The 10,652-nt window shown below is 51.1% G+C and overlaps 1 protein-coding gene across 1 annotated transcript; it reads right to left on the bottom strand.

The window, feature by feature from the left end:
- Nucleotides 1–3,485: 3,485 nt before the first annotated feature.
- Nucleotides 3,486–8,097, bottom strand: LOC114828082 (zinc finger protein PLAG1-like). Its single transcript, XM_029110802.1, has 5 exons — nucleotides 7,933–8,097; nucleotides 5,407–5,465; nucleotides 5,114–5,243; nucleotides 4,700–4,973; nucleotides 3,486–4,582 (listed from the first exon to the last, which is right to left on the bottom strand). The coding sequence occupies exons 1-5, from the start codon at nucleotides 8,095–8,097 to the stop codon at nucleotides 3,486–3,488; spliced, it is 1,725 nt and encodes a 574-aa protein (XP_028966635.1).
- Nucleotides 8,098–10,652: the final 2,555 nt, after the last annotated feature.

Below are 10,652 nucleotides of genomic sequence, written 5' to 3' on the forward strand. Positions count from 1 at the left end.
AAAGCTTCGCTCCGTCGGACCAGATTCGTTCCCGTGCAGGAATCCCACCGCGAAAACCATCGCCTCATGGTCTCTGCTCGCTGTCGATGATTTCAACGCTTTGTGATATATGTAAACAGAACACCCATGACCTTATTGTCTATATTTAAACCTGGGAAATTTCCATGGAATGATCCCGAAACTTTTTGCCAAATGACAAAACTGTCAGTAAACTTTTTGAACCGTACCTCATCCTCGTCTCATTATCGGGTCCCGGGGTGATCATGTGAAGCTCGTTTCCCAAACAGGTTCGAAGTCCTGGACTTTAGGCGAGATCGTGGCTGAAATTTTGAATCTTGGGATGCTCATCTGTGATCATGAGCGCGGCGCCGGAGCGTAGGCTACGAAAATTCTCCCCGCTGGTCCGGGAGTCGGCACCAGGGTCGGTCGGCGGAGCTCGCGTGCTCCGTAGCGCTCCGAGTTCATCGTACGAGCTCCCTGCCGCCTCCGATTTCATTGGTGACGGGTAGGCATTGCAAATAACCGCAATTCAGAAAAACCGCGGTTTCGATTAACCGGAACCGAAAAACCGCTAACCGCGATTATGATCGCAAATAACCGCGATCGCTTCAGCGAGTAATCTGAGGCGAAATCAGCATGTGAACATGGATCTATTTCTATTGTAGCTTATTTGAAGCTTATTTGAAGCTTTTCGGGGGGGGGGAAAGGAAGATGACGAGCTCACTCAGAGAATGGAATCTCCCGTTTGTGTGTTTGATGAATCAAGAGTTGGAAGGATCATGGAGTCCAACGAATTTCAGAGAAGATGTACTCTCTAAGACAATGATCAAGCCGGGAGCGTTTGATGGCTCTCGCAGCACGAGCAAAGAGTATCGTTGATATTTTGATTTCGATTGCTTGAGCAACGAAAACGCCAATGCACGCTCCGCCGCTGCCAGGTCCACATCCAACGTGCCTTCGGACGTGAAATCTCAATGTTACGTGCCGTGCGCCGAGATCCGAGATCGAAGATGATATTCCTCGAGCTATTCTAGGAGCTGAGCCAATTGTCGGAAAATTCTTCTGGAAATCATATTTTATTCGTTCTCGTATTCGGTAATAGGCTGGAGAATAATTTTCGAGACATTTTGAAGGAGCTATGACTGATCCTCAGGCCTTTTGACGTCTGGATTGGCAGGCCGCGATTTGCGATAATTAATCGAGATATACATGCGATTGATCACGATTAAAAACCGCGATTTCGAGCGGTTAATCGCGATTTTTAACCGCGGTTAGAAACCGCTGCAATGCCTAGTGACGGGCCGCGATATCTATACGGCTGCCCACGAGGATCAGCTCTCCGAATCCTCTGACGCTGCCCATTCGTGAATTCGACTCGGAGGGTGCGCAAATTCACTTCCGAGCTCGCGCCATGCAGAAGCTCCACTTTGTGAATGTCAGCTCGGGACAAGGCTGGAAGCTTGTCCCACTAATCGTGTTATCATGTTGAATCGTATGAGTCGCCAGGGCACGCTGTAGTTTGTGGGCGCTCTTCAAATGACATACAGGCCAGAGTGCACTTAGGAGGAGGGGAGGGGCGCCCATCGAATGACAATGGGGAGTTCATAGAGTCCAGAGAGAGGCCTCCGCCGCAGAGTCCTCTCCGAGCCAGATCACCCAAGTCCGAAACGGGACACTATGAACGTCTAGCGCTCAGAAATCTATTTTTTTGAGCTCGATATTGTGTGATGGATATGATGAATAGTGAAGGAGACTCCCTGGCGCCGAAGGCTCATTCGGCAGGAGATAAACCGAATTTGGAGACTACTTTCGGAAATCAAGTTTACCATCTGAGAAAAACAATGGAGTTATCAGGACAAATACAATAATCCTTCAACCCACCGAGCCATTCGCCTCCCTTTTGGAATTTTCGGGTGAACGCCGCGATTCTGAGGTGCGAAATCCTCCACTCGAGAACGATGCTCCGAGCGTCTGGAAGCCAGTGTCGGCGTCTGACTTATGCGGTAGCGATCTCCCAACTTACTGTTAATCAAACCTGTCTCGATGGAAGCTGACCTGGGATTGGACTGGCCTCTTCGATCGACGATCCCGATGGACAGCGACTCCGATAGTGTATCTAGGGGTGTGATGCTTCCCATCGCGGTGTTCCGATGATCTTCCGCGGCTCGAACATTGCCGACGGGGAGGAGAGTCGGAAATCATTCTGATTGACTTGACACACGACCAGAATGAAGCCTTCTATGTACGAAGAAGAGTTGGATCTTCGCGCACGCGAAAAGTCGGAGGCAACGGCTCCTCCCTGAGCTTCCCAAGTCAGTCCCCGGCTCAGATCTCCGGGGACGTGGGAGCGGGTAGAAGGATCGGCAGCTCTTTTCTGTTCACGGTACGGATCGAGTGTTGGTCGTCTTATTTCTTCCCTTCCGATTTTATTGATGGGCGCATCGTTTTATCGGATGCAGCGTAAACTCGTTTCCATTCAAGGGATGCTTCGCCAGGATATTCAGGAATCCGACTTTTAAAGCGTTGCGGGAGGAACCCCCGTTTCGACCAGGAAGGAAAGAACAGGCGCAGTTTTCCTTGTTCTGAGAGAATCTTTATTGAGTAGTAAAATAGGTGAATTTCGCTCAAAAAATAAAGATGCTTCTGCTCTCCTGTCTTTTTCGTTAAATTGAGACATGACATAACATTGTAATTGTTGTATCCTAGTGACGATCTCCGTCATCGTCGTCGACCGGTACTAGATCGAGAAAAGCAGACTTCGCCAGCATCAGACATTTGACCATAAGATGTTGTACATATAGGTAATTATTGTTCAACATGATTGACAAGATCCGATCAATGGTCAAACACGGATCAAAAGAGCTTTTCTCAAAATCTAACACCACATGAGGTTACTGTGTTGGATGATCGATTGCGTGCAAACGACGCGATCCTCTCCTCCTCGTGGGTAATTGTACAGTGATAATCTGTTGTCGCTATTTTTTGCATATCGTCGTCATAATGTCGCGAATATTCGCTCCTATAAGCTAGGGATAAGGTAAAAAGAATATAACTATTCAGCCACTCGTGAGAAGTGGCCGCACCGGGATGAGGTTTAGAGTGTGCCGTAGGACACACCTAAAATTTGTTTCTTTGCCAGAGAACTCTTTCAACTTTGCGGACTAGTCCATGTTTTTCAAAATGAGATCATATCGTGTTTGCACTAGGTTCTGTTGTTCGTTCCGTCAACCATCGTTTCGGATCGCATTCCGTTCTCTCGTCGTCGTCGTCGTCTTCGCCTGCTTCGACTTTTTAATATTGAGCCCTATCGAACCACAGAAATCGAGTGAGGTAGAACTTGGTGAGATCACCACCGTGTTTCCCGGGAGTATCCGAATAATACGATACAGGAAGGAATCGTAAGGCACTTTCCGATTTTTCGCGTTTGATGGGAATTTCGTCGGACGGGAGGCAAAAAATGATCAACGTTTTCAATAATCGGGAAATTACTGAAAAGCTTGACTGAAATGTGGCAAAGGAGAGCCCAAGCCGTCAACAAGAGGTGGAGTTAAAGGCGTTGTGGTCTGGGGGGAAGTTGGTGATAGCGGGGATAAACTACTGACGACACCCATCCCACTTTGACCGACATTATAATAGTTGGTGGTGTTCTGTGAGATGATCGGCATGAGTGTGAAGTAGGAACTTGATGTCGAGCTTGGATGGAAATCCATGCTAGGAACTCCCGAGTGGGTTGTCACAGTGTTCGTTGATGATGCTTCGTGCTTGAGAACCGGTATCGCGTTCCGATTCTCGTCGTCGATGAAATAAGACGAGAACGAAGGTGATATGTAAGCAGATGGTGCCCACGATGAGTGTGAAACTAGAGGATCTTTCCCCGACTGTAGAATATTTTGGTTGACCCCCGTGCCGACTTGACCTTGAGACACCGGCAGGACTGTGACCGGCGGACCTGTCACGATCAGCTGGCTAGAAGAGCTAGTCGTCGCTAACGGCGTCAGATGGTGAGGGGACTGGGGCACAACCACGTCTTCATGAAATTGTTGTTGCTGGTGAACCGGGGACATGTCACCGTAGTTGAACACAGACGCTATAGGCTGTTCTTGCTTAACTTCGGTGGGTGTCGAGGGGGCTTGAACAGAGTGAGAAGACATCATGATCTGCGGCAGGAGCGGGGATAGCGGCGGTCCGGGCTCGGGTGGAAGAAGTCCTGTGGTGGAACTGACTCCGGGATCCGACAAGGGCACCGTTCCGCTCGGGCCGATACTGTTGAGTCCGTTTTGATTGTTGTTGTGGCTGTTGCCATTGTTGTTGTTGTTGTTATTGTTGCCGTTGTTGTTTGACTGGTTGTTGTTGTTGTTGTTATTACTATTGTTATTATTGTTGTTATTTGCGGAATTGTTGTTGTTATTATTATTGGTGTGAGTTTTCTTGGTGTGTCGAACAAGGTGGTCCTTCCTTCCGAACTTCTGTGGACAATATTGGCAAACGAAATTCCGCTGTCCTGTATGAACAACCATGTGACGTTTCACGTCTTTACGAGTGAAGAACGAGCGATCGCATCTTTCGCATTTGAACTTGCGTTCTGATGAGCCTGAAACAGGCGCGTGATGAGTTTCGAGCCTAATCATTATAGCCAGATGCCAGATGAGATGAAAATGCTTGTCAAGGAAAAAAGTCGAGCTGGAGAAATTCTACTCACGCTTGACGACCCGACCCGGCGAACCCGCTGCGGAGTGAACCTTTAAATGCATGACGGCCTCCTCTCGTGTGGCAAAATACTTGCCGCATAGCTGACATTGGGGATCGCCTTGCGATTCCTGTGCATGTAACGCAGTGTGTTTGGTGAGATCTAGTTTCGACGTGAATTCCTTGCCACAAAAATCGCATTCGAGTATTCCCCGGTCCTGCTGATGGGAGTCCATGTGATCCTCGAGCGAATCTTTATTATCGAACGAGGATTCGCAAAGCGGACACTGCAAGATGAGGTACGGTTGAAAGACATCCCTCGCTATTGCGACCCTAAGATCTGGAGAGGTATGATAGTGACTGACAATGCGCGGTATGGGCCGCGGTCTCCTGTCGCGTCCTGACAGAGCTCCGACCGAACACTCACGGGGTAAAGACCATCGGCTCCCAGGTCGTCCAGGGGTCCTCCATGAGGTCCAGCTAACTGGAAATCCATTTGTTCGAGAATTTGTTGATGCATGTGCAATGAGATCACAGGGCGCTTCAGCGTTGAACAACTGAAATGGAACATTTCCTTGAGGAACGACCGCGATTCGAAGCTGTCGAGGGAACCGCTCGATAATTCCCGGACTCGCGATCAGGTTGGGACATCTGATGCTCCATATGAACCTTTGTGCTTCTCTTTGCTGAGATTCCTTCGGAAGACTGTATTCGTTTCACATCTTCGCCGGTAGACCATGGTGGGGCGTCAACGCTTTGACGGTTCCAATGATTGCCATCTGAAACGGACGCAGGGAATTAGTACTCTACACCACTTCACATTCCTGGTTCCCCATGCTGTGCTGCGTTGGAACATGCGAACTCTGCAGAGGTGACGCTTTACGTCGACCAGCGCTGAGATTCACCTCTCATTCAGGAGGAGATCGCGACGAGCTCGGTGCAGGTCTCTGGGGAAGAACTCTTCTTCCGCATTCCGCGTGTCAGCCTTCATCGTGGCAAAGGAACGACTGCGCTTAGAAATAATAACGTCATCTCGAGCTTGGGTCTTTCGGGGGTTCAGACGACCCCCACCCCTCCCTCCCCCAAAGCGGAGGATCGCTTTCGATCATGAAGCGGAATTCATTTTTTTCCGCAACTCCTCAGATCCCGTCAGCGAAATCCTGCGCGGATTGTCGTGGTACCCTTTGTGCTTGATCGGCGATTCTCGTCTCTCCATGTACCAGATTCTTGACTTCGCTCCTGCATACGCCTTTAGGCAGCGGCTGGCCAGACAGTGAGAAGCATGGAGCAGAATACGCGTAGTACCATAACCGATGCGGCGGCAGCCAGCACCACCATCAACAGCAGCGGCATCATCGACTCAGCGAGCGAGTGAGTGAGCGAGCTAGAGACCAACGAACCGACGATCGGACGAACCGACCAGTCGTCCGGCTCGCCTACCTGACAGCAACAGGCAGGCGAGCAGACAACGAACAAGACCAACGAGCCCAGGCGCCGATACTGAACACCTGGCTCACTCACTCGGAGGCTGGCTGGCTGGTTGGCTGATCGTACAGTCGAATACCAAGCACCAGAGGAAAAAAAGCGCGCGAGGAGAAAGAATGAAAAAAATAAGAAGACCACAGCCCACGTCTTCGACAGCGGCGAATAGCCGGAGCGGCGGCCGAGCCGGCAGCAGCCAAGCTAGCTTGAGGGGCTTTAAAAACAACAGCACAAAAGCAGCTCTAATAGAAGCCAGCAGCGCCATCTCCAGAAGACGGCCAGACCTAGGGTAGATCTAGCTTGTGACCTAGATAGATGCTGCCGCGGCTGTCTGAAGCCTCGCCTCTACTTTCTTCACGCATTTCGTGACTATCCGAAGTTCCCACTCATATTCTCGTCGGGCGATCCCGGTATCGAAATCTACCCCTGTACCTACTTCTTCCCGAGTCTCATTACCACGCAGACGATAGCGTCCGCAAGTTTCGTTTTATTCGTCCAAAACTCGTCCCGGAGCGACTCGAGGAAGTAGAAAATCTCTTCCTGAGAAGAGCTGTCGCGATACCAACAAGTGACGCAGCAGTTGCAGCAGCCGCGGCGGCGGCGGCAGTATTCCTCTCCAGAGAAATTAATGTGGGCCAAGGCTGCTGTGGTAGAGGCGGGCTCTGGCACATTCAACGAACCACCCACTTGGACTTTTCCTTTCGGGTGGAACCTTATAGAGGAAGGGAATAAACCGAGAAAACAAACGATTGATGTCGGAGACCTCTCGAAAGTAGAGGAAAACGGAAGTTTGTTTGACTTTGGAATAAACTCGAAGGATGGAAGACGGAGCGGTTCGGTGGAGCTACATATCTCCGTCGGTGCCTTCAATACTTGGATACCAATAAAAATATCGAGAATGAAGTTTGCGGCTGACCGCGTCGTCGGCGACCGGTCCGACTTTAGTTGGTCGCTGAGGCTACCGCCGCCGCCGCATCGGCCGCTGTTGTTGTATCAGGGGGAAACGACCACGAGCGAAACGACGACGGCGACGACTGAGAAATAGCATTCGACAGAAGCTTAAGACTGTCTAGCCGCTCTCTCCGCTTCTATCCATGTTCCCGCGATTGCTGTCCCGTTAACTTGAGCCACAACCGAGGGGCACCTCAACGCTCTGCGCGGACAGCCCGAGCTTGCACTGCAGTCTCGGACGAGTCGCACGCAGCTTCAATTTTCTTTTTCGGCTACTCGTGAAGTCCAATAAAGGGACTAGCGAGTCGAGCACACGGTGCCGCAGACGCGGTCGGTCGACATTACAGCAAGTGCATCATGGACACCGCACAGGGACGCGCTGCTCACACACATACGCTCAAACACTTATGTACAGACAGATTCTCGCACATCGGTCCTGGTCCGAAACTATCGGGAAGTACGGCGTTTTCTCTGCTCGGATCAATCCGCCCTGCTTTCGCTGATATTCGTCCGCGTCCGATCGGAGCTCGTACGAACTTACGCGTTCGGGGAGGGAGGGACGAACGATCCGGAGGAAACGCAGAGAAAAAAATCGCTACGTCCTGCCTGGAGAAAAAAGTCGGTCAAAGAAGGCTTGAGTTCGGCGATTGCGGAATCAGGAATTCTCTGAAAAAATCGAGAACTTGAGCATGGAATACCCATCGGTGGTCACGGAGCTCAGCACGGCCCGTCATCTGAAGTGCTCGCCATTTGGACGAACTCAAACCCTAGACAGCGTTCTTTACGACCTGCTGTTGATTCTCTCAATCCAACTGTGCGGATCCGAAGATTCAACGTGCTCAAATTCTCTTGCAAGGTCATGAGAACGTCCTTGAGCCGCAACGCCTTGAAGAACGCTTGCTCGTCTCTAGTCGCTCTCTCCTTTTGTTGCAGCTCCTGTGACTGTTGATTCGAGCGCACCCAGTCTACAGAATACATTCTGCGACGCCCTCTTTCTTGTTTGAAGGATCGAGCGATATTCCGAGCTCCGCGGCATGCAGTGAGGGAAGATCTCGTTCTCTAATGATCTAGCTCGCGGTTGATGTGACTCATATTTTCCCGAATTATCTCCCTCAGAGGAGATCCGCTCCTTCCGAATTCTTATTTCGAAATCAAGCTCATGGCTTCGTGCCGCCGATACCGATAGTTTACCAAGACCCATTCAAGGAACCCCAGAGGGAATTCTGTATTCGGAATTTCTGATATCGAACAGCTTTTTCGAAAGCGTCTGTCTTCCGTCCGCGACCGAGCTTCTTCCTCGAATCAGGCGCAAGGACGTCGCCCTCAAGTCTCGCGCTTTTCGGTATCAGGCCGGTACGGGCGTTGCTGTTCGTGTTACTGAAGTTCCAGACATGTCTACGAATAAAAGTTTGCGCCTGCTGCCAGTTCTCGACAATGGAAACAGCTCGTCAACGGACGCGCAGATCGGCCGATCGGTCGGCAGTTAGGCTGTGAGGCAGGCAAGCAGTCAGTCCGTCCAGTCTCTCAGTCACTCAGTCAGTCAGTCGGCCGGCCAGCCAACCAGCCATCGATTTCAGCACATCTGGCGGAGAACAGATGGAGACAAGCAAGAAAGCGAAGACATATCGACCGCATCTTTCCACAGACTCAGTCAATCGGACCGTCGCGTATTCATCGGGATCAATAACTTCACAGATCCATGGTAGAAATCAAGTTCGGTCACGTCGCGTGGAGTCATGCAGAGCAACGGGTCGGTATACAAGACAGCTCCCACCACCGCGACGAGCTCGGTCAAGTACGGGACGGAGAATTTGAGTACCATAGGATGAACTCGAATTCCTCGTCCCTGACCGAAGTCGGGGACGGTCTCCCAGACCCCGTTTCCATCGACACAGGGAAACCTCAATTTGAACATTTGATCCGGAATGCTGGATCTGGATGGAGAAGATATCGTGATTCCTCAACCCGGCAGCTCACAGAAGACGGTGCACAAGTCCGAAATTCATTGCTTTGGACCGACGACGGAGCATCAATCGCGCCTCGCATCGAATGACTCCGGAAGGGCGTGATCGAGCGAAAATGAATTGATTGAGGAGCCCATTTCGGCGAGCCTTCCTCGTCCCCGATTTCGAGAGCATATGGATTCGAATAGAAGCCACCATCCGCGGATGTCAGAGAGGGACTGTGCAGCAATCATCCCTTTATTCTGAGAGGGAGTCGTGGCAACCACGAATTCCGCTCGTAGGAAACTTTTCCCCGCATGCGGGGGATCGGAGAGCCACTCACAGTTTCTGATTCATCAAGAATAGGACGAGGCCGGAGGGATCGGGTCTGATATCGATGCCCCGCCTCGAAAGCGACTTGTTTACTTGCTCTTCCCGACCGAAAAGAGCTCGTAAGGCTTTCCTCGGAAGATCTGCAGAACCCCTCAGCTGAATTGGATTGAAATTCGCTCGCTCAGAGAGCGACTAATCGCATCGCCATCGCTACTCAGTGTCAACCCAAATCTCTGTAGGTCAGTAACGCGTTGCTCTTCGCTAATACTCGCAGTGCCGCGATGGGGCCCCAATGTTTTGCTGTGGAGGGGCCAGCGTGGCACCGTTACCATGGCATGCCAAGTTCAAGGTTAAGCGGCAATGCAGCTGGTTACGACGCAGACGAGTAAATGATCGGCGAAGCGAGCAAGCGGACGAGCTACCAATCAACAGCTTCCGATTGAAGCTTGTCACTGCCGCCGATCGTGGGCCGGAGGAGAGTCGAGATATCTATCACGCTGCATGTATGCGTCGCGAGTGGATCCTTCCATTGCGTATGCGCGTCGCCAATCTGCCATACAAACATCTCGATAAGGGCTGGGCGAGTCTCTCGTCCGAGATTTTATTATTCTCGGCGGAAGTCTCCGTGGCTAACGAGCTTCTGATATTACTATCTGTCGCTCGGTGGTCGACCGTTTTTCCCTACGCTCATTCCGGTGAAACGAGAGCGAGTTTCCGCGGAGGAAAGTAGTGAAAGCCGAATGAAAGCGACATCGGTATCATCGCGTTCGTTCTTGGGCCCCAGCGTGATACGAGGGAAGTATCGACGGAACGATTCGATTCTCTCATGAATTTTTTTTCTGGAAATATTTCTGGTAGGAGCCTGTGACAGCTTTCGCGTCTGCTCTTGCGGCCGAGTCCACAAGTCCCGGGAGACTCGAGCTCATGAACGCGACCGACGACGCGATCGCACGCATGTCATGAACCCCATGCACCAGGACCGGACAGCGCATCGCCGTCGACGGGAGCTCCGAGCCCACTCGAGTCTTTCTAGAGGGTGGGAGCAAGGCGTACATAGTTCGAAAAATAAATAATTCTCTTACTTAATTTCTCTGTAATTTTTGCGCTTGAGGGAAGTGATCGGCGAATGCAGGTGAGGACCGTAATGAGAGGAAGACAGTAGTATTATCCAGGAGAAGACTCCTCAACCTGTTGCTTTATGGTAGGCAGGAGTAGTGGGAGCGGTAGTAGTAGATGTACACACGAAACACATTTATG

Source organism: Galendromus occidentalis, unplaced genomic scaffold, assembly GCF_000255335.2.
Source record: "Galendromus occidentalis unplaced genomic scaffold, Mocc_1.1 scf7180000077116, whole genome shotgun sequence".
NCBI classification, from domain to species: domain Eukaryota; kingdom Metazoa; phylum Arthropoda; class Arachnida; order Mesostigmata; family Phytoseiidae; genus Galendromus; species Galendromus occidentalis.